At 41.0% G+C, this 22,848-nt stretch overlaps 2 protein-coding genes and 1 long non-coding RNA gene across 3 annotated transcripts; 1 reads left to right on the top strand and 2 right to left on the bottom strand.

Moving 5' to 3' along the window:
• Positions 1 to 1,080: 1,080 nt before the first annotated feature.
• Positions 1,081 to 5,650, bottom strand: LOC145708915 (transcription factor Atoh7-b-like). The gene is made up of 5 exons (XM_081786611.1): positions 5,583 to 5,650; positions 3,733 to 3,794; positions 2,452 to 2,559; positions 1,333 to 1,532; positions 1,081 to 1,241 (listed from the first exon to the last, which is right to left on the bottom strand). Exons 4-5 carry the CDS (start codon positions 1,508 to 1,510, stop codon positions 1,081 to 1,083), a joined length of 339 nt encoding a protein of 112 aa, XP_081642737.1. The 5' UTR covers positions 1,511 to 1,532; positions 2,452 to 2,559; positions 3,733 to 3,794; positions 5,583 to 5,650.
• A 10,395-nt stretch (positions 5,651 to 16,045) lies between these two features.
• On the bottom strand, positions 16,046 to 17,002 carry LOC145706370 (uncharacterized). The gene is made up of 2 exons (XR_014134683.1): positions 16,647 to 17,002; positions 16,046 to 16,280 (listed from the first exon to the last, which is right to left on the bottom strand). It is a non-coding gene; the product is annotated as an uncharacterized LOC145706370 (long non-coding RNA).
• Positions 17,003 to 19,179: 2,177 nt separating this feature from the next.
• Positions 19,180 to 22,103, top strand: LOC145707703 (chymotrypsin B-like). Its single transcript, XM_081785264.1, has 9 exons — positions 19,180 to 19,309; positions 19,696 to 19,728; positions 19,809 to 20,084; positions 20,362 to 20,386; positions 20,508 to 20,604; positions 20,688 to 20,850; positions 21,261 to 21,363; positions 21,475 to 21,621; positions 22,005 to 22,103. The coding sequence occupies exons 1-9, from the start codon at positions 19,247 to 19,249 to the stop codon at positions 22,073 to 22,075; spliced, it is 978 nt and encodes a 325-aa protein (XP_081641390.1). The 5' UTR covers positions 19,180 to 19,246; the 3' UTR covers positions 22,076 to 22,103.
• The last annotated feature ends 745 nt before the right edge of the window (positions 22,104 to 22,848 follow it).

The raw sequence follows: 22,848 nt of genomic DNA, 5'->3' as shown, positions 1-22,848 counted from the left end.
CCAAACTCTACGAAGCCGCAAAACTTCGTCCACGAATTTTTTTCACAATATATTTATCAAAAAAAATTAATAAAAAAACTTGAAAAGACAAATCTTTTTTTATTTTTATCGGGGAAATTTCGTTGGTTGAATGTTTTCTTTTGAGCTAATTAGTGTTTGCGTCTATGGGCGCTTCTTTCCCAGACTTACGAAATAGTGAATTAACTTTCATTTTCTATTTTTTTGAAAATGATCGAAAACGCTGTTGTGGAAATAGCAGGGGCGACGTCAAACGCGACCGCGAAATTACTCCTACACCCGTGGTCAAAGGTCTTTATAAAATGAGAATTTGTGGCTTTGCCGGCGAAAAAATGGCTAGTCTTACAGTAAACTTTGTACTCTTGTTGTTGGAAGTGATCGAGGAACACGGTGTTAGAAGATCACCCACGGTTCTAATTTGGAGCCTTGTGGCTAGTTATTCAATCACTAGTTACAGTATGAACCTTTTACTATTGAATAGAGAAACGTATTTTTTCGGTCCTTGTTAAGTTTATAAAGACTAATCTTTAAAGAAAAAGACGCAATAGTCACTCAACTAATCACGGCCGAGCGATGATAAAAGAAAAATAATATTTTGGGGATTTACCAACTGGAGTGTAGTACACGATGACGCTCTGTTGCTCCGCCAGATCGGAAGAAGATGCGCCGGTGTCGTCTTATCGGGGATGAAACACGTGACCAATTTCTTTTTCATTTTCACTTTTTCGGCCTCATTGGCTCAATGTTTTCATTCAACGAAAAGTTGAGGGTATCTTTTTGTGTTAAAAATTCGATTACTTGAGTAAAGCGGCTTCCGAAATTACGCGATAAAAGATTGAGAGCCGAAATTATGGGATCATCCCTTCCGCGGGACCTTGAATAGTAGAGTTACGTATACAGGCTTAAAAGAGCCTCAACGTTCAGGTTAAAAAATCTGCAATTATGCAACGAGAAACGACTAAAGAGATGACTCTTAGAGTTAGTCTGAGAAATATACTAGTCTTCAGATAAGAAAGACTTTAGATTCTAAAGTTTAGAATGCTCCGATTGCTCCTTAGGGTGTTAAATAATATTTAGGGGGAGGTTGCGTGGTGTTTGTCGTCCCCTGGTTAAAAGTGCGTCGAGGTTGCGGATGTAGTCGATGGCGAGGCGGAGAGTTTCGACTTTGGAATGTCGCCGGTCATTCCGCGCGTAGGGCACCACTTTTCGAAGTTTTTCGAACCCTGAAAAGCCGCATCAAAGCAAATCTGTAATCTACCACGTAAAAACGACCAAATTGCAAAAATACTCCAGACATTACATTTTTTACGCTACCTTTGTTGATGACCTTCATTCTGCTTCGTTCGCGCTTGTTTGCGGCTATTCGCTGGCGGCTTCGGTTTGCTAGCCGCGGACGGCGGTTTCCTTTCTTGTTGCTCGAGCCGAAATCTTCCTCCATGTTGTCGTCACTTTCGTCGGACATGTTCGAGTTGCTGGACCAGTCCCATTCCATCGCAGTCGAACTTGCATGCAAACTAAATATGAAAGTTTTCCTTTTCATTTATAAAATTATTTATTTCAATTGCCAATCAAATTGTTATATCCACATCTTTATTAATAAAAAAAAATTTATCGAACTTGTGCACTAGGAAATTTTAGCCCAATTAACCGAAAAAAGAAGCTGTTTTTAGAAGTAGTATTTTATTATCCAAAGGTCGCTAAGGATAGCCCCTCACTGGGTGGCTCTGTATCCGAAATCCGGGGCGCGGTCAGACCACCTAACGTACGCGAAGAGAGGAAGAGGCCCGTGTATTTTTCAAAACCTGCTTTTTTAGTTAAAAACCTTGATTTTCAGTTTTACATCAGCTATCTTGGAAGGTGTCGTTTTCTAACTGGCATCTTTTATTGAAAAATTTTTATTTAACTTGAACTTAGAGAGCCATTTTCTTTCTTCTGATCGAGCTTCTTCCAAAAATGTTTCATTTTGGCTCGCAACTAAGAACAACAAAGCACAATCAGCTGCTTCGAGTCTGTCAGTAATTAATTCTTGCGCGCGTTTAGAGCTGTCATGTCAATTAGACGAAAAATATAACAGATTTACCCGCTTAAGATAATAAAAGGTTTCGACTCAAAACATAACCTTTTTAGTCGTCTAAGGCTCTGACTCAGGTTTTGGACTCAGGTTGCCGGCTCCAGTCAGGAATATTTTAGAGCGCCATGGCCGATGGTAAAATAGTGTTCACCCACATCGCGATAATTGGCGATATGAAGCTAGGTACTAATACCGCCACGTTCTAAACAGTCCAGAAGAGTTGCTATCTACTCGATAAGTTCGCCGTATTCTTTCTTTTATATCGCTATCCGTTTTGTGAGGTCGAAGATAGCCGTGGTTTTCGCGGTTTTTTTCCCGCCCAAGCACCCGCCCCGTATCATCGAGAAAAAAGTCAGTCTTACCCGAGCTGGTCGCGCGCAGTCTCTTCCCAGTCTGGATCATTTGGGTCAGCAGTGGGGATGGGGATCAGTTCGTGCTCCGCTTCTGGGTCTTCTTGGATGGGAACGCAACTGAACAATTTATGAACGTTTTTGGTCGCGGAAAAACCGATTCTCGTTCAGCTCTTTCAGACCCTTTTCTACACAGGTTGTCGAGCCCTTGTTTTAGGTATTTAAAAAAATGGTAGAACGTGTGTGTCTGTTTTCAATATTTTCCATAAATGATAAAATTGGGATAATAATTTATGCAATCTGAAACACGTTTTTGCGCCAAGCCTGGCAAAAATTAATTAATTTCCTATTATCGTGTCCTCGCCATGTGGCGGGCGTTATCGTAAAAGAGTTTATTCTAATTGAATATTTCCCATCTTCGCTTTAGAAGACGGCTCCACGCGGCGAACATTGCCAAACCTAGCTACTTGGCACCAGCAAGCCAACAAACAGACAACATTAGTTGTGACTCACTTCGACTCTTATCCCAATTTATCTACGTATCTTTTTGCACGAATTGCCTGCCCTTAGCTCCAAACAAAAATTCTAGGTCAACAATTTTCGGAGGTTTTTATTTTCTATTTTCTCGGCGGAAAAAAACTGGAAAGGTTGAAAATCGCCATTTATAAGTTCTTTTCCAAGTTATTAAGAAAAACTTAAATATCCCGCTATTCGAAATTGAAAGCCGCAAAACAGAAGTTCAGCTGCTTCGCTAACCATTCTCGACGAGGTCAATTCGCGTAATGACCCTTGTCGCGCGGCGCTTTAGAAAGAAGCCAAATTTTGGCTCACTTCGGACTCAACAGATTTCCGAAAGGATCAAAGCCAAAATCAAAATTGACCAAAATGACGGCACAAGAATCATCGCATAAGAATCTAGCTTTTTTCTCTTTCTCCTAAATTCCGAATTCTTTGAAGTAAACTTTATTACAACTACATTAGTAGACCTGTGTTCTGGACTCGGCAACCTGTACAGAAAATCTGAGTCAGGTTCTGAAGGAGCGAGAATGAAAAGCCGCGTAGCGGCTTTTTAAGAAATGAAGCCGCAAAGTGACTTCGTAAGAATTGATAACGCTTCGAAGCTTTTCATCAAAGATCTTTCAAACATCTGCTCAGGTTTTGAACACAGGCTGCCGGAGAAGTGATTTTGAATGCAAGTTGAAATTTTTGATAGTTTGAAATTTGAGATACCAGGAAAAGGGAATTTGAAAAGAAGCAATCACGTCAGGACGGATTTGCGTTTTGTGGAGTTACCTTTGATGCGGATGATCGTCGAGGGGCGCGTAATCCGGCGGATAGTCGTACTCCAACTGCACCTGAAACGTGAACTGAAATTTTATCTTATCATTTTCCAGAAGCTCCTAAATTGTTTACACGCCCTCTCGTAATTCAATGCCTTGTTGAACTTTCGCCTTGAAACCATTTTTAAAATATGAAAAAATAAATGCAGCAGGCGGCGAAGTTGAGTGAATCTTGAAAATTAAAATAACGAACATTCCTAGACGCAGGGCGAGTTCGCAGGACGCCCCCGTGATTGATAGAAGCCGAAATTATTTCATCTCAACCTTTCTATTGAAACGACCACAAGGCGAAAATATTTTCTTCATTTAGATATTTTCACGCTAACTGTAGTACTACACGCGCGCTGTTTACAAACAACCGCCGAGCACCTTTAAAATTGAAATGAAGACATAAAAAAAGCTGGTTTTAAAAAAAGCTGCACTTTTTCAAAATATAAATGCAGAAAACAATTACTTTTTCCCACAAGTTTGTAGCATGTTGAATTTGAAAAACGCATCTTTTAAAGAATTTAACTATTTTCAGACAAATATCTAGATCACCAGAAAATAAGACGATAAAAGCATGAGCTCGGTAACCTGTTTCGAAAACCTGAGTCAGGATCTCAAAGAGCTTCAATGAAAAGCCGTGTATGGGCTTTTTAAAAACGAAGCCGCTTTGAAAAGTCTTTGGTCTTATTCGTTTTGTTTATTTTTTAGAAATTTTAGATTTGGGTTTTTAGAGGAACCAGATAAGTGTGCAGCTTCTTTTTGGTTTGATAAAAAAGGACTTGACTGTTTTAGGGAAAAGTCAGTGGATTCGACAAGGTTCTTGCTCTTTCTTTTATTTAAACTTATTAAAGAAGACTGTTGAAGTTGGTTTGAGCTGTTGAGTATTTATTATGGGATAAGTGCGGGGTGGTTTTCATTTCCGCACGTGGCTGGGTTCGTTTGCTTGAGTAATAGGCTGAGGAGAAAAATAAATTCACTAGGAGTAACGTGACCACGTGAGCAGTTTATCGCTGCTGCGTTTCCTCGAAGGCGCAGAAGCGAGAATTGCGACTAAGTGCTAGAATTCACGATTCCCCAAAAAATGCAGGGCGTATAACACATCCTTTGTCTACATTTAAATTGGACCGACGCATAATTAAAAGAAGAAGGCGCGCGCTAACCTAATTCCCGAATACGCTACTTTCTCATTTCTAGCTTTTTTCAACTAAGCAAGTCAAGTTGTGGCCAATTTCTGTTATTTCCAAACAGCGCTTTTTCTTTGATTTTCTAAAAATGCTGTTTATTCTTGAAACAGGCGAAATCGTGTTTTCCTGTTTTTGGCGGCGGAAATTTAGCAGGCTCAGTAATAATGCGTATTTTCAACGTGACACTTTAATAAATCAAATGAACAGCAATTACTTTATAATTGACAACAACGACTTCGTTAACGCCTGATCAATGTAATCAGACAAAGTGTTTTTGTGAACAAAATAGTTCAAAACAAACAGAGCTAAATCGGCTGCAGATTATTGACGATAATACCCTTTCAAAGATTGCCATAATCATTGTCTCACTTTACCGCTAAGTTAGCCTTTATTTTCATTCCCAATTATGGAACTTCAGACTGATGCTTTTTAAGACTGCCCCGCCAAATACGATTTTCTAAGCTAGATTTATATCTTATTTGATATTTTTTATTATAAAGAACGTGTTCTTTTGTTTTAGACTTAGTTGAGCGTGGGGTTGCCTATCTGTGAATTCTTTGGGAGCGCAGCAGTGATAAAAGCGGCTAAACCCTTCACTATCATATTAGTAAGGACGAATTTAAGCATTTACCGATATGTCGCAGGCATCCGGCTTAGACAGCTCCGCCAGCCGTTCACCAAGTGGAACTTCGACACCTTCCAGCTTAAAAGACACGCATCAGATACACATCAGATACATCTATTAATCTATATCGTACAGTTCCGCTAATAAAGTCTGCAAATAAAATAATAACTTAAAGTTCAACAGTTGACACTTTTTTGCGAAGTGTTGAGTGATTACCTGGCTCGTGAATGTGCCCCAATTGTTGGGGTTAGCTTCGTGCTCGTAGATGCCGGTGTTGGAGTGAAGATGAAATTGAGACTGGGCCTGTTGATGTTGTTGGAGAAGCGAGCTGAATTTATTTTACAATTTTATGAAATTTATAAAAGTATGACGCGCGCCCTTTTAACTCTATCAACTGGTACACGTGTTATCCCCATAAAACACTGATGAGGAACTAAAGCCGAGAGTACCATGAAAAACACGTTTATTTTGGATTCCCGGCGTAGCAAGTTCTACTCTTACGTAACGAAGACTAGTCTTTTTTCGAATTTTAAAAGAAATAGGAGCAATTATTGTTGGGCCCATGGTATGATTAAATATTAGGGGAAACGACTTTGATGAAAAAAAAAGAATTTGGTAAAAGACAAGTTTCTTTTTGATAAAAAAAGTGGTGCTATATATCAAATAAGTTAGATGCTCTGTTAGAATCGTGTGTGCTTGACGCCGTTTTTTCCTTTGTGGCCACGTCTGGGCCGTTTTGGCCAAAACAGGTTAATTTTTGTCTTTTTTATTGAAGCGCGCGTGTTTACACCGCTTGAAGACGGAAACATGAACAAACGAGATCGACACGATCTCAGCCCAAAATACAGCTTCAAAAAAAACGTTACGTTTTACTCGCCAACAGGTACTTTTATGATCTTTAATAACGACATCGTGGAGGCAAAATAAAAAGCTTTTTTTATTCTTTTACACAAAAAGTAGGGCTTGAGCTCAACGAAAAGCTCAACTCAAAGTTTGAAGCTCACTCGAAACTGGACTGCGTCTTTGTCAAAACAATAAGCTAATAATAACGCAGAAAGCGTGTTTGCGGCCCTTAATTAAGGCGCCGCTCACCTGTCGAAGAGGAGTGGATCACTTCGCCCCAACGTATCGTACTGCTCATCCGACAATTGATTAACTCGCAAGGAGTCGACTTCGCGGGGCGGCGGCGACGCATCCTAAATTTCGAAAATAAACCAAGTCAAAAATCTTCGTAGTTTGGAAATTGTACCTGTTGGAACATGCGCTGACTGTTGTGCGTCGGTTGATGGTGCAGCTGATGCGAAGGATTGAACGAGGTCTGCCGCAGTTTTGACTGGGCGTACTGTCAATGGGGATCGGTTTACGTGTCCCTACATTTTTGAAGGCCAGACCAGTTATTAACAAATTAGCTTTAGCATCCGGTTGTTTCAATACTGGTTGTGGTTTAATTCTCCATTTACAAATGACACGGTCGTGTTCTATTTTAAAGCCGATTTTCCGAAAACGAGGCTTTACAAAAATGCATCAAAATGAGTTAGTACCTTCAAATGAATGAGGAAGCTACTAAAATCGCGGAAAGGGATCTTTGTCTTTGAATTCTTATGCTTCGATAGGTTGTTTTAAGGCTGGATGAGAGCTGTAATTGTGCGGCTTATCTAAGCATTTAGAAAAGTAAATACTCGCTTTTGTAAAGTTTGTGTAAGAAGGGAGAGTGAACAGAGCGTAACATCGTTGTGGTCTGGATTGTTTCGTTAAATGCGTTTTCATTCCACGTACGCCGAAGCTCTAACCAGGGCGGTCTAATTTGCATTCTTGTAAATAATCTCGAAAATTTGCGAGATTAATCTTCTTTGGAAAAAGATTCTGAGATTAGTCAAGACTGGACTAGTTTCGAGATTAATCTTTTTAGCGAGGGTCGCGTGGCTCGGGGGAAAAATTTGGGTGGCGCTGGCGAGCTGTGAGCAGTGCGAGGCGGCGCGGACAAAATTTCAAGCTGCGCTCCAAGCATGTTTTTTCATTTTTCTCTCGCGCCGTCGGCCATTGGTCCACCAATCACAGCGCGCGTTTCAAGATTATTTGAAATAATCTCGGAACTATTTCGAAAATTTCCCGAATTAATCTTTTTTATTCAAACAGACTAATCTCGCGTCGAGATTAATCTTATAAGAATAAATGAATAGTCTTCGGAAAAAAGACTATTTACAAGAATGCAAATTAGACCGCCCTGGCTCTAACACTCAAAATACGACTACGGCTACAACTAGTTATGCTCCAATTACAACGTTCTACTGGCGAGCCTACCAATCTGCCCCAATCCAGATGGCTTAGAGATTAAACAGCTCACCTTCCAGACACGATTTAAGTCCAAAACTGATGACATAACTCCTTCTTCTTATTTACTGTTTTTTTCTGTCAATTACTGTAAAGAAAACTAGAATAAAAGAGAGCCCTTTAGGCTTTAACTTTCGTCTTTACAAAAAGATATTTTTTCGAAAGTTTGGAGGCGACTGAATTGAACTATGTCTATTAACTAAAAAATGACAACATTTTTCGCTTATTGATTATTGGGCTCAACCAGTGGTTTGAATTGAATTCGACGGGAATTTTCGGAAAAAGGGGTTAAGCTGAAAACGCTGAGTGAAGCTAGAAAATGAGCATGTTGGAAGACGTAGAGGGTGGAATTAAATTAGGTCATAAGTGCTAGTGGAGAGGATGATCTAGTAGCTAAGTTTAAATCCCGCTGCCTGGTGGTGGTGCTGGGCTGGGCCACCGCATGGCGCTTGGACGGGCAGCAAATCTGCAAGTTCCACATCGAAAGCGGCTCCTGAATAACAATTATGCCGCGTACGTAGATCATTATTATCTAGCTCCTCGAAACACAGTTCAACTAATCCTCCTTTTCGCCGAATTCGAAAAAGTGACTATTCTTTGGCGATTTATCTCGTCTTTTGGCAATTTATTCGGTGACTTTTGTTATTCTCGCTAACGCTGAATTTTGTCCTTTTCAAAAGGTTTTCAAACATCATCATATTTTTCAGAATAAATGAGATTTAATCAGAGTTCATTTCTCATCTCCAAAATTTCGGAGAGCTCGAATTCCATTTTTAAAAATAACTAAAGTGATCGAATGAAACTTCTTCAGAAAATAATTAAAAAGAAAAGGCATTCGAATTATAAAAAGCTATGTGATTTTAAATATTTGTTTCGACCTCAGCAGCCATTCCGGGCAGATGCGCCTGAACCTGATTTGAACATCATCTGCTCATTTTCAAAAAAGAGCTTGCGGTTAATTTCAATCTTACGTCGTTAGAAATTAGTCCTTTTTGATTCCTGTTTTTGAGCAAAACATTTTTCCTTCTCACGCGAATATTTTGCATTAGAGATTTAATCGAACGTACTCACATACGTATTATTTGCTATAGCAACTAAAGAATAAACGCATATACGTAAATATCAATAGTGTAAGATTTGAAGTTTAATTTTCTTCCCAGTGACGTGTTGGCCGTCCAAAAACTGGAGAGAGATGCCCCTGGCTTTCGGATTGAGTGTTTGGGTACACAACGGATAAGAAAAGCAGTGAATCAGCGGGTGTACTGATAAGCGCGGCTGATAAAGAGCTGCGCTGGATTTTCCAATGTCCGGATTTTGGCTGGATCGGATTTGGGACCGCCGCTCTGCGCCCGTTCGACCCTTAACTCTTTCGCGCAATTTAACGCAACAATCAAGCCATCCTAAGGGGCTCTTCCTTTTAGAAATTTCCCGTTAGATAATCACCAAACATTTTTTATTCGAAAATCGAGAGGCCACTTGCGGCTTCGAGCAAACACCAAAGAACAGCCGCGCTTTCCGCGGCTTAACGCGCGAGCGCACGGCGCCCCTTTTTCGGGGCAGAGCCCGTTTATCCTAGATTTTTTTCAAGTTTTCATCATCGAAAATTTTCGTTACCCCACTTTACTGGGGCTAAATTTTGTCAACAGTGTGTCTTTTATGTCTTGTGGAAGACTTTTTTTGACCTAAGAATTTACTGGTTTTGCGCTAAAATGTTTAAATGGGGTTTGCCCCGAAAAAGGGGCGCCGTGCGCTCACCGGGAAAAAAATTTTGTGTGCTCCCGCGTTAAGTTTTCCTTTATTAGAAGCGGCTAATCGATTTCTTCAGAAAATAAAATTTTCAGATGATGATTTTCACATCCGAAGCGACCGAAACGAATTATCAAAAATGATCTTCAGTTATGGGAAGTCGCCATCCTTTGAGAAAATCTAACCTGTTGCCGGACAAATGTCGCTTTCGCGTGTTTTTAACCCTACCTAGCTCGGGATACAAATGTTGATCGCACTCTAGTCCATATTCGTCCCACTTGTCGATGTTCATTTTTTGTTATTTGTATTTTTTTTTTCTTGAAAAATTCGAAATTTTATTTTTGCGTTTTTTACGCCGTTTTTCAAGATGTTACTTTCCCAAGATATAAATTTGGACAGAGAGGGGGTAAAAGATACTTTACTTTTTCAATTTTAGCAAACAGCTGTGCACTCCGAAAGTTGCGCCTTCGGATAATCCCCAACGCTAACATCCACCACCTGCGCGAATGGTGAAATGTTGACTTTTACAAAAATGTATACTGACTTGTTTACCGATTCTTTTTGGTATAAAAACACCTGTTAGCTCATTACGGAAGTATAAGTCGTAATCTTTGTGAAATTATTTTTAGCAGCTCGTATAAAAAGGGGGTCTTCATTTTAACGGGTAAATACTTCTGGGGAGTCCCCATTTTAACGGATCGAAATACTTAATCCTTTAAAATGCGGACTTTCAAGGGGTATTTATCCGTTAAATGGGGACCCACTTTTTTAAGAATATTTTTAGGTGTTTATTCGGGTTGACTGCTGCCCGCAGCGTTCTAAAAGCTAAGTGATAAACAGGTGATTTCTGAATATATTTGCATAGTTGTTAGAAAAAGGAAATATCTTCTGCGGCCGTGGGAATAAACAGGCCACGTCTAAAGTTGAATAGCTCTGGGTTGGAATAAAGTATGCAGCGGCGATAACGGCGCTTCTGAAAACCGAGCCGCCGAGGGTTTGTTGTGTTTTTGCAATTTCTTCGACAAGCTAAAAAACTCAACTCCGTCTTGAAAAACATAGCAAAACAAAATCCTGAAAATGGACATGTAGATCCGTAATAATTTTTGTCTAAACACCTATTTAGAAACGGCGTCTAAAGAGTGTTGCCGTGATTTTCCAAGATTTGTTTTTTTTCACCCTCGTTTTTTTATTTAGAGTTGTGGTGACCGACCACATTATCGTGTAATTATGGTGAGAAGTTTACACGTCCTTCATTCGTATCATTAGCGGGCGGCGAAACATGCGACGCAAGGGCCAAAATATATAGCCGCACTCTAAAACACGGTTTACTGTACTTTCGAAACGATCAGTGGCCTTGACGAAAGTACTACAATAAAGCAATATTTCTTAGACCTTGAAAGCGATGAGAATCCCTGAATATTCTGCTTTTGCTCGCCTTCGATGTCTATTACATTAGTCTCCTCCCTTACTCGCGAATGGTGACATTTGGGGCGACGTGCGGGGCCCCTAGCAATGCTGTATTCTCAGACGGTGCATATTTATGCGTTTTCAAGTGACACTTTACTGCTTGTTCCAGCTCATTCTTAGAAAGCTCTACCGACCAACTCAGCCGAACTTTCTATTAAGAAAACATAGCTTTTGCAAAAAAAAGGAAAGGCCTTCGTCTCTGGTATCATGAATTTGGAAGAAGCTAAGATGACAGATGATGTGCTCAATTTCGTGGACTTTTAACTTGATCAATCACGCTGAAACTTAATAAGTTGAACCAAGCCCTATTGAAAAGTTTCTCCGGAAGAGAAATTCCAATCACTTTGTCTTCTGAAGATGAAAATCAATGTTCAACGCGAGCTCGTATGTTCACCTTACATTTACTTTCTCCCACAGTAACTGAGGCTCAATTACCGACCCAAATTTTACGGGCGCGTTTCTATTTCGTCAAGTATTTGCACGGCAAGGTGTTAAGTGATCTGCGGAATTATGCTCGACAATTTCATTTTTCGAAAGTGAGTAGAAGTATTTGCGCTTGACAGGTAGCAGCCACGCGAGTTTGCCCACCTGTCTCCCGCTTCAGTTGAAAAGTATAGCGTTTTATTTGGATTAGAGTGAACTATTGGTATGGCAGAATTTGATGAAAAAAGGGTTAGATAGGTTGTGTGAATAGAAGTGGATATATTTAGACGATGACGATGCTTCCGAGCTCGCTTGAGTGGCTTTCCAGACGATAACCCATCTCGGTCTTTGACGGATCAAATCTTTCGTTCTCTGCTCAAGAGACATAGATCTCCTAAGGAGGGAGGGTTGAAATTATCATTGGTATGGCTTGTTTGCCTATTTTGTTATGGATGGCTACGATTTATCCGTTCCTGGGAGCATTGATTGCAGAAAATTGTCACGATATAAGTGGAGAAACAGCATTTATCGTGGTCATTGAATCGGCTGTCGAATCTTTTTCTAAGTCGAACCAGGGCGATCCAGTAACAGAAAACAAAGTGCGCCGTTAGAATGATGCAGACCCAAATGATCCATTTTACAGTGTCTTTTGGGTGTTGCTCGTAGATGAAGTCGGCTAGAATCTAAAGAAAACATTATACAACTAATCTTATTGAATACGACCAATTCTGAATTTATGAACTTACCAACATCATCAGGGAAACGATCCCGAGAACGAGAACAAAAAGAATCGGGCACATTAGATAGAACAAGTGACTTCCAGGGAAATAAACAAAAATTCTTCAATTTGACTTTTAAAGTAAAATAATAAATACTAAAGTTATTCAAAAAAGCTGCTCCGCAGTTCAGTTGAGTTTTTTTCTCCCTTTCCTGGCAGAATTGAGTCGTTTTGAGATGAGGCAGGATCGGACGCAAACCGGCATCTAAAATTCAGATCAGAGAAATCTTCCAGGTCGGTTTAACGAGACTGGCGCTCTGTCACTTACGCAAAACCACTTCCACCAGGTTTTTGAGTTGAAGCGACAGTCGAGGACGCTTTTGATCAGCGCCATGATTCCAAATTCGCCGTTTCTCTTAGCTGTTTTCTCGCAAATGTGACTTTTTGAAAAAATCTGCTGTTTTGGTCAAATCGGGGTCTAGAAAATCCCGTCAATGGAGAAAATTCAAAACATCGCTTCTGTCTTGTTTTATAACTGAAGTTGAAATGCGTGAATAAGTAATAAAAAATGAATAAGCTGGATTAGTATGATTACTGACTAAAAGCCAATTATGGCTGAACCTGAAGCTCACTTCAGCATTTGTTTTTGGTCTGAGTATTTCTCAGCTCTTAGCTTGTTTCAAGCCCTGTAAATATAGATAATTGAATGAGATAAGCCCAGCACTGAGAGACTCTGGCCTAGAAATCGTCCTTTTAACCCACAATATCGAACTCTGATAAACGAACAAAACTTACCTACCTCGTCGGCCGCTGATCCTTGATTGTAAAAGACTACAATTGTCAATTCCTTGTGCCTGTGAAAACTTGTTCCTAACTTAGTTTCTCGCTTTTAAATCCAGATTCATGAGGTTTTTATCCCAGAGCGCATCTCATGACTTTTCCCTTCGCTTCTTGTTATTTCTAAAAGTCAAAGTTATGACAAAAGTAGAATCTGGTCTTAGAAGATTATTCGCTGCATGTTCCGAAAAGCCGCCTTCCGAATAAAATGTTCGTAAAGGTTAAGGAAGAGCCGCCGGCTTTTCTCTTTCTTTTGAATCGTGAATCAGCGAATCTACGATCAATGATCTTCTCCCGAATATTTTCTCCTTCATCTTAGATCTCTTGTGAGCGACTATTGATGATCAGTGAGCGATTCTTACTGGCAAAAAAAAAACGGTAACTTGGTTTGACCATTCGTTGTTGATAGGCATTTTTTCGGGGCTTATTTATTTCTGGGTACATTGTCGCGAAGCTGTCCGAAAACCGCATCTCGTCTGTTTTTCGGCGAGGCAGGTGATGCAAATTACAACCGTTCAGAACAAAGTTGATGATGCTACTCCATTGATTTTTCTTAGAAACTTGCAGTTTACTGCCCAGTAGATTCGAGTTAATCGCTCTTCTTGTTGCAGAATGCAGAGTGCCGCTCTTACGCTTATCGACCTCGATGCGACGATTCACCGCAAAGATGGTTTCTTCGAGGATCGCGAGGAAAACTAGAACGAGTTAGACGGAGCTGTTCTTACGCGACCCCAGCTCTGAATTCAAAATTTAGCCGAGGATTCGCTCAAGCAATCGTTCTGGTTTACTTGAATTCGAAAGATGAGGAAAAACAGTAGCTGTTGATTTTCGGAAAAATGAAAATTACAGATTTGGAGGGCGCTCATCCAAGAGAAGGCCCACGACACTTGCGTAATTTTGAGGAGGTATAATTTCCGCCAGAGATTCCAAAATCCCGCTCACCGCACCGCAAACGAAGAGGCTCAATTCGGCAGCTTTTGGTGTGCATTTCGCTTCCTTTAATATACACATAACGATAGCTCTTCGGGAATTGGTAACTACCCCGGTAAAGCTACCCTTGCAACAGGGCCGATCCTTTCCATCCGAATACAGGAAGTTCCCGTTTAAAGGAAGCAGAATTCTTGAAGCGCTGAAGAAACACAAACTGCATCTGTGAAGTAGAGCTCGATTTTGCCAAAGTGAACAGCAGGGGGTGAAGTACGATCGAAGCACGGATACATGACTCACATAATATAAGATAGCGGTTTCAAAATCAATTTTTGCTTCTCAACTAACAAAGGCTTGATCTATTGATCAATTATTTTACAAGCAATTTTTGAAGAAAAATAGTCAAAAGCAACAAGAAATTCTTGTTACAAGAATACTACAGCCAGTGTAATGAAAGAAAAAGATCAGAGAACGCGAGAAAGAGAATTCAAACGAGAAATTCTCCAACTACGAAAATTTGTCGCAGAGTCTCAGGAATGCTTTTAAAAATTATCAAATTCCTTACAAATTAGCGGAGAAAGCTCAGAAAAGATTGAGTCTATCAGACATGAAGAACTCATCGAAGAAATGACAGCGGTGCAGGACAAAATCGAAACCTTGCAGCTAAAAATGAAAGTGCTAAAAAACTCACTCGAGAAGCAAGAGGTCATCAAGAAGGAGAATCAAACAACAAGAACTATTATGGTCGATGAGATCGAGAGAAAGTACAAAATAAAAGTGAATCAATATGTCGACTTTAACGATCCGAGCTTACGCCCAAGTTCTGCGGAAAATTCTGATACGGTTAAAATAAGGTCAAACTCCAAATACTTTGCCATTATATTTTAACCGACTAATACGGTCACATGCAGCAAGAGCGCCAATAGATCCAACACGATCACATCCGGCTGGCGAAGGCGAAACAAACCTGGGAGCTTTTGGTGCCTCCACGAGGAAGGATTCAGACCATTCATCGGCGATAATAAGTAATTATTATCTCTCTACTCTTGAATAAGCATGGCATTAGTCGAAGCGCAATCACCTAAACGCCATTCTACTCCTAATAGCTCAAGCTCGTCGTCGAAACGAAAACTAAACCACGATGCTCGGGAATCAAAGAAGAAATCAAGCCAGAGTCGTTGAATTAATAAAAAAAGTCTTTTGAAATAAGTCTTACTCCAAAATTATTTCTGTAAATTGAAAGGAACGCTACTTATGAAAGTGGCACTTGACGAGCGCGGTATATTTTGGCAGAACTCTTCTTAGAAATCAGAAATCAAGGCGCTGGCTCGGAATTAAATGACTTATAAGAAGCGGGATAAACGTGTCTCTCTTTCTGGAACTGGCCGCACTCGAGGCGCTAAACTCGACTTTAACTCTTCGCGGGTTAAACAGGTTAAAAAAGAAAAACAAACTCGCTGACGCAACTCACTTTTCTGTAGTTTCGAATAACCCCTGAAGAGACATTACTGTTAAGTAATGCAACTAGAAGAAAGTGGCGTTTGGACGCACTTGGAATGCAGGAGCCCATTCGAATTTAGAACCTGAAGTTGCTAGGACTTGCAGCTGTTAGGTGAACGTGGTGGTGCGATGTTGCGTCTTACTGTATTTGTGCTGCTAGCGGGGGCGACATTTAAAGTATTATCTGCGTCAGACTGACGCTGAAGAAATGTTAAATCGCGCGCGCTAGGGAGGGATGCTCCAGCAGGTGGAAAGAGAAAGCAGGAATGTCAGAGAGGCACGTGGAGACATAGTGAGAGCATTTCCGGGCGAGGCAGCCGGAAAGAGCAGCGAGCCCAACAACCCATCATTCAACAATTCCGCAGATACCGAACAACGGCACGTGGTGAACATCTTCGCTCTCTATTCGTCTAAGTAGCTCTTCAACCGCCATTTAGGAAATTCCCATCCGCTGTTACCTAAGTGCTCTGTCCTCCTCGCTGCAGATCTTGGATTGACAAAGAAGTTAGAAGAGGAGGGGTTGAATGAGAACGGTTTATTTGGTTTGTGACAGGTAGTAATTCAGAATTAAAAAAGTCGAAAAAGAATGCAAAGGGAGAAGAAGCCTCTCTCACATCATGATCATCATGAGGAGACCGTCCGCAAGGATGTCCTTGTAGTCGTCCCAGTTCTCGAGGTCGGCAGGGATGATCTTTCCTTTACATTTTATTCTTTGGGAAGAAGGAGCCATGCAAGTAGCCGCTTCGATTGCCTCGCTAAAAACAACTTTTTAGTATTTCTCAATAGATGGCGCTGTTCAAGTCCGGATCTCTCATTGGCTGGCTCGTAAGTTTTGAAGACTGATTATTGAACGGAAGTTTTGATACTATAGTAGGGTGGAAATTCACATACATGTATCCCTATTTTCGGAAAAGAACTAATCGCTGAACCACTAGCGATCTGAGTTTCTCATCTGATTTAATTGGACGAACTCTCGTTTCTTTTCTATAAACACTGTTCATAATTCTATTTTCTTGTCTGTATATTTTGAGTATCTATAGTTCGTCCAACCGAAAAATGTGAAAAACATGTCTCCCGAAGAAATCGTTGCAGACGCGCTTCCTTCCTAGTTTTACAATTACCGGAATTTCATGGGGTGTTCTTCACTGTTGAGAGAAATGTGGTACATTTCCTTGAGCATTTTCAGCTTGATTTCAAAGACAGGCATGGCTAGAAAAAGCGATTGTTCTGAGCTTATTTTTGACTAGACGGGCGATCGCTTAAATAATGGCTTTAGATCAACACCTTCAAAGTTCACGATGATGGAGGGTCGAAAACACGGGGCGGCTACACCCAAAACGCTATAAATTCTCGACTGTTTTATGATTGTTATTGACTTCTCTAAACTGAATAATTGCAACAAAATTTTTTGTATTACATTTTTATTCATTTTCGAACTAACATTATAGAAAGCTGCTAAATTGATTCAATTCTAACGGCTGTTGTCTCATTTTTAATGCAGAAATCGCTTCGTTAGCATATTTTATAGTGATTTTTCGGGTCGTTGCTCTCAAGCGCGCAAAATTTCTTCATGCTCTATCAAGTAGAAATAAATAAATAGATCGAGCTTCAGCTGTGTCGTCAAAGCAAGTACAGTGGTTTAGGGAGTTTAAGTGTTGGTGATTACTAAATAGGTTATTTGGGCGAAGAATGCGACTCCCCGAAATTGTGGAATTTCGAATGTCTTAACGAGAAAAAGCTGGGCCGGATTTGTTTCTCCGAAGCGTCAGTTTCGGTCTCAAAATTCAAGAATCCTCACACGAGGGCCAATTTCCGGGTGCTTTTCGCCACTCCAGACAACTTCGGGGACCACGTGTTTTCTTTGCTTATATATTCGTAGTCGTACTCATCTGGCCGAATGCTATCCACGGCGCAAGATGTTACAATAAAAGCCTGTGAGCTCTAAAAGTGTTCAAGAATGCTCGACAATGTTGGCTATTACTCTAAGCCGCCGAGACGGTCCATTGAGTCTGTCCCTTCCACATTCCAACACGGCGAGGAACACGTTCTAAACCTTTTTGCCTTATTGCAAATTGTCGCCACTCGGAATTCTTTCTCAAAATGAAATGAACTCATTCTTACAAGAAGACGCGTAACTCTTCTCTTCCAACAAAGACTGTTCGCTTCTAGTGATTTGTTTCTGCTGAAGCTGTTAGTTTTCTAAACTATCTATCCGATTATACTTTTAAATTGGTGCATCGTTTTCCGGAGTTAATTGATCGGAGAGTTGCTCTAAAACCGCTAGTCAGCGTCAAACGACTAACTCGGTGGCCTAGAATCCTTCCAAAAGGAACGATAACGCAATTGGTCTCAATCTGGGAAAACAAAAATTTTCAACGCTTTTCGAAAAAGAGATGAATTCAGCTTGATTTTATCAGCACGTTCGGGTACGCTTGCGGCTTCGGCGCAATCGAGAGTTAAAACTAGCAACTTGAATTATGTTTGCAGGCGACGAGGAGTTATGGTGAGATGAAGAGGAAGTGCTAGAGTTCTACTCAGCAGTGAGGTTAGAATGTCCACAGCGTTTGTGCAGTAAGATCTTGACACCCTACGATTCCAAGACAAAAAATTCGGAGGACACAGCGCGAGAGTAAGAAAAACAACCAATATTACTTAACTTACGTGCGCATTGATGAGTAATTTTGAAGAAAACTGAACTTTCTTCGACTTCACTTTGGCCACAGTGGTGGGAACGCAAGGGCTGTTCCGGCGGGAGCTGCCAGAGAAATGAATCCTTCTGAATTTGACGCCACGACTCTCAGAGATGAAGTTTGCGCTTGGACTAGCCTCATGTGTAGGCTTATAAGATGAAAATTTGGCCAATTTTTCTAGCTTAGTTGAGGGGTCATATGACACATATTTGGAAATCCCAGAAGCTGAGCTTTCATTTGAGTCTAATATCGGGGGGTCTGGGTCATACCCGCAAGGCAATTCATGGCACCGGAAGTTCCGAAATCGGCACTAGAACTCTTCAATCTATTTTTTGAGTGCCGGTAGTCACTCGAAATAGCTCGAGAGTAGGCGCGTTAGAAAGCCATGCGTCTGAGCTTTCTTAACCATCAATAAAATCTAGCTGCTCTCCCACCTAGCGGCCACTAGGGGCGCTAGAAACTCGAATTCTGCCCCAGAAAGGGAATTTTTTGCACTAGAAGTTGCTCATTCGGTCGAAATTTCAGGCCTCTATTTTTGAATAATGACTTCTTAGCCTTGGCATGACGTTCAACGGTCATCAAACCGTCCGGTTGAGACGTAGATTATTGTCCTTCCTTCCTAAATATCCTCAAATTTCACTATTTTAGCGCCTCTAGTGGCCACTAGGTGGCAGAGCAGCAGTATTTTTATTGGCTTTTTAGAAAGATCAGACGCTGGGCTTTCTAACGCGCCTACTATCGAGCCATTTCGAGTGACTACCGGTACTCGAAAATTCTATTGAAGAGTTCTTGTGCCGATTTCGGAACTTCCGGTCCAATGAATTGCCTTGGGGGCATGACCCAGACCACTTGATATGGTGCCCAAATGAAAGCTTAGCTTCTGGGCTTTCTAAAACTGTGTCATCCGACCCCTAAACTAAGTTAGAAAAGTGGGCCGAATTTTCATCTTACAAGCCTACTCATGTGCCGCCGCGCGCTCCGTCAAAATTATCGAAGGGAATGATGTACTGAAGACCGAAAGTGCACCTTACATGGTTTCGCTCCAATACCCCGGTGGGGGCAAGTTCTGTGGAGGATCTATTCTCAGCGATAAGGAGCGATTTTTCATTCATTTCTTAGACTAGAAAATGCCTCAATAAGACCATAATTAGCCCGATTTATCTGTCGATAATTTGCAAAGTCTCTGTGAGTATTTCAATTATCGGTCATTTAAAAATGAACAATATCTGTAGACCCGCTATCCTCCGCGGCTTCATCCTAAAAGATAAGGAGCATTTTTTGATAGTTGAATAAAAATCGCTATTAAACATTTCCACTTAGGCGGCGGCGTGAGATAGGGAAGTGCTTGCAACACGTTTCCCAAACTAGTTTTTGATAAAAACTATTTTGGAAATCCGAGGCCAGCTAAGATTCCCATGCGCTCCTTTTCGAATTGAGAAGAAAATAATTATTATGTAAAGTAAGAAAGAATCGTCACAAGTATGTGATGTCTGCAGCGCATTGCAATATTCGAGTAAGTTCCATTCATCAACTTTAGAATCCACAGAAGGCCATATTATAATACAACCCGGCGATGAGTCATAAAAAACTTAGAACGATGTCCGAATGGTCTTTGGCAGTTTACGAGACGATCGTCCATTTTATTACGTGATGTCGGATCAATTCCTCAGCCACCCCAACTGGGGAGCCGACTACTTGGACTACGACTTTGGAATCCTCCGCGCAAAGACTCAAATCGACCTGGTCTCTTTTCCGAGCGCTGTAGCCCCAATTAAATTGATGGACCCAATGGAGCACGAGTTTCCGATGGGCACCACTATGTTCGAAACTGGATTCGGAAGGACCAACCCCGGCGGCTACGACGGAAAGGACAGGCTGTCAAATCTGCGAGTTATCATTAACTCACGTTGAATTTTTTATAAAAAAAATCTAAAACATAATCATAGTAGTCATTAAAACGATGTGGCTTCTTTTTGACCAGAAATAATACGAGTCTTTCCTTCGAAAACGCTCTTCTGTTTGAGGAGTGTAGTCGAGCTCCTTAAAAACCATTTTTATGGTGATTTATCTGGAAAGTACGCATGACACAGGGCGAATGAATAGTGTTCCTAAGTGAATCGCTCAAAATTCAACAGCCCGGGTGGAGCCGCTCCAGTACGGATACTACAAAGGTAGAACTACTTTAGACTCGGTTGAGGGGCGTTAGAAGGACGACACCCGCTGAGCACGTTTCGAGGATCGCCTCTTTCCGGCATTAGCTCTCTCAATCCGCAACCCATCAATTGCATTTAGCCATCACCATCCGGGAGTGTAAGAAGTGGTGGGGACCCTACGCCGGTGGCTCAAGACAGCAGTGCGCTATTGGAGTCCCGGGAGAACAGGATGCTTGACAACGGGTCCAATTTTATCCGCTTCCGTACCAATTAAGTTACTTTTCGTATAAAAAGCAGCGAAAGAGACCCAGGATAAAAGGCCTGAATTGTGCACACCTCTGGAAGGCTGGGAAAAGAAAGACTACGCCTATTTGAAAGGATACCCCGATCTTTCTTGGGATCAAATCGACTTCGACGATCTTGAAGATGCTCAAAGAGCGGCCTTGAATTATGAAAACTGCGGTGGTGTCACTTGGACTTGGGGACGGGCTTCAATTTTATTCAGAAAAGAAAGAGTTACTTTGCGCAGAAGTTGAAACTTGTACAAGAATTTTAGAAATTTCGCTTGCAACTGAAAATTCTGGTTGCAGCGCACCTGCTCTTCGCGTAGCTCATTTTTTAAAGTTTAGCGTTATTACGTAGTACTCAGCATTTACGTGGCAAAAAGTACTGCGATCATCCTTTGGGTCGTAATAGAGGATTAAAACCTTTTTCACGGAGCTTGGAATGATCCTCAGCTCGTGAAGATTCCAGTGAAGAATGAAGAAACAGCTGATAAGGATGAGAAATAAAAATTTTCTAAACGGTCTACAAAGATAAGATTGCGGACTGTTTCGTTATTTAGGGGCTTGACGAAGAGGCAATTAGCTGACAAAATTGAACCCGGATAAAGACTGCTGACGGGCCGCAGTTCCAACTTCGTGTTGGATCCGAGTTTGCTGAGAGCCCTGTTCCCGAAATGAGTTGGATCAAGCCAAGCAACCCCTGCGCTTTAGGTCGGAGTGTGACTGATTAAAATGTTACCTCTTGAAGGTGGCCCGGGAAAGGGATAAGCCGTTTGCGGCAAAATGGGCTCCGACTTAATTTAATTTTCCATTCCGGAAAAGATCGAGTTCCGGCTCAGCCAGCTCATAGCCGAATGATGAGCTGTAACGGCGACTCGGGAGGACCGCTCGTGGTTGAGCTAAACGGAGAACTAAGACTCGTCGGTAATACTTCGTGGGGAGACGCAGCTTGCAGCCACGAGTGGCCAGGTCAGTGAAGCTTGCGAAATCAGTCTAGACATAAAAAGAGGGTTAGCAAAATTATCATTCTAAACTTAAGAATCTAAAGATAAAAATCTTCAGAAATATCTTGTCAATTTTGCGATTTTACTTTGGTAAAATACCCTTGAAAACAATGTCGACGAAAATATTAATCGCACATCTGCTTTTAACTAGTTTACTGCCATTCAATCGATTAGATTCTTGTTATCCAGAAGAAGTAGATTTGGAGCAAAAATACGTCGCAAGACGAAACCCAGTCAATTATTCTCTAATTTGATAGAGGCTAGTTTATCGTCAACAAAGTCTTGCTGGATACTAGTTAATCATTTATTGCTCTAATTGAACAAGAACTAGAATTAATGAAATTCTAGCTTGCTGGTCGCGGAATTCGGACCCGGAAATTAACGCCTGGATCAAAGAAAATGCTGATCTTCATTACTGAAACTGAAATATAACTTTTTATATTTAGATTTCCTTCATTATTTTTCTTGAGAGTTTTTTCAGAGCCCTGACTCAGGTTTGCAACACAGGTTGCCGAGCCTAGAAGGTTATGATTATACTGAAGGTGAAAGGCAAATTTTCATCAGACTCGGTTCATTCCTGTAATACAGGGATAACAGTTAGTATATTCAAGAAGTAAACAAGTCAAGATCGCGAAAAACGTGATGACGGCGTTAATTTTTCAAGAGGCATGATATTAGATCGCAGCGGTCGAGAGCATAAACGGGCCACATCATAATTCGCTAAGCCGCTTTCCATTAGAAATTTGTAATCGAAGAAAAAGTATTCTTCAAAGTTTGAAGTTTGAAAATCGAAGAATTCTGCACGTTGTAATGTGATAAGTGCGTTAGAAGTTCTCGCCGACTGCGAATGCATTCACGAGGCCGGGGTCGAGTCTGACACCGGCCTGACTTTGTTTCCCCTTCCAAAACTTAGACAGAATTTAGACTTAGAATTTAGAATGAACCATTTCTTCAGGTAACCCATTTTTATCAAAAGAAAGATTTCTCGATTCTCGTTTCGAATCAAGAAAAGTCGATTGTTTTCGACTTTTTCCAAGGAATGGAAAAATTCTCTAGAACTTTTGTTGATATCAGGGGTTGAAGAGCTCATTCAACCAGATTCGAGTCCGAACTTTTCCGGTCCGCGAAAGATCCAAAAAAAGTAAGTTTCAATACTCTTATAATCGCAGTGGGTGTAATTCTACTTTTAGTC

The sequence above is a fragment of the Oikopleura dioica genome, chromosome XSR (assembly GCF_907165135.1).
Source record: "Oikopleura dioica chromosome XSR, OKI2018_I68_1.0, whole genome shotgun sequence".
Classification (NCBI taxonomy): domain Eukaryota; kingdom Metazoa; phylum Chordata; class Appendicularia; order Copelata; family Oikopleuridae; genus Oikopleura; species Oikopleura dioica.
The sequence above is the reverse complement of the archived record's forward strand: the minus strand, read 5'-3'. Positions and strand labels throughout refer to the sequence as shown.

What these genes read in the sequence shown, in the direction of transcription:
- LOC145708915 (XM_081786611.1), bottom strand. Translation starts at nt 1,510, where the DNA reads ATGGAATGGGACTGGTCCAGCAACTCGAACATGTCCGACGAAAGTGAC. An exon ending in AATGAAGGTCATCAACAAAG is followed by an intron (nt 1,242 to 1,332) that starts GTAGCGTAAAAA and finishes GCGGCTTTTCAG; the next exon opens with GGTTCGAAAAACTTCGAAAA.
- LOC145707703 (XM_081785264.1), top strand. Translation starts at nt 19,247, where the DNA reads ATGGTTTCGCTCCAATACCCCGGTGGGGGCAAGTTCTGTGGAGGATCT. An exon ending in AAGCAACCCCTGCGCTTTAG is followed by an intron (nt 21,364 to 21,474) that starts GTCGGAGTGTGA and finishes ATTCCGGAAAAG; the next exon opens with ATCGAGTTCCGGCTCAGCCA. An exon ending in TTGCAGCCACGAGTGGCCAG is followed by an intron (nt 21,622 to 22,004) that starts GTCAGTGAAGCT and finishes ATGAAATTCTAG; the next exon opens with CTTGCTGGTCGCGGAATTCG.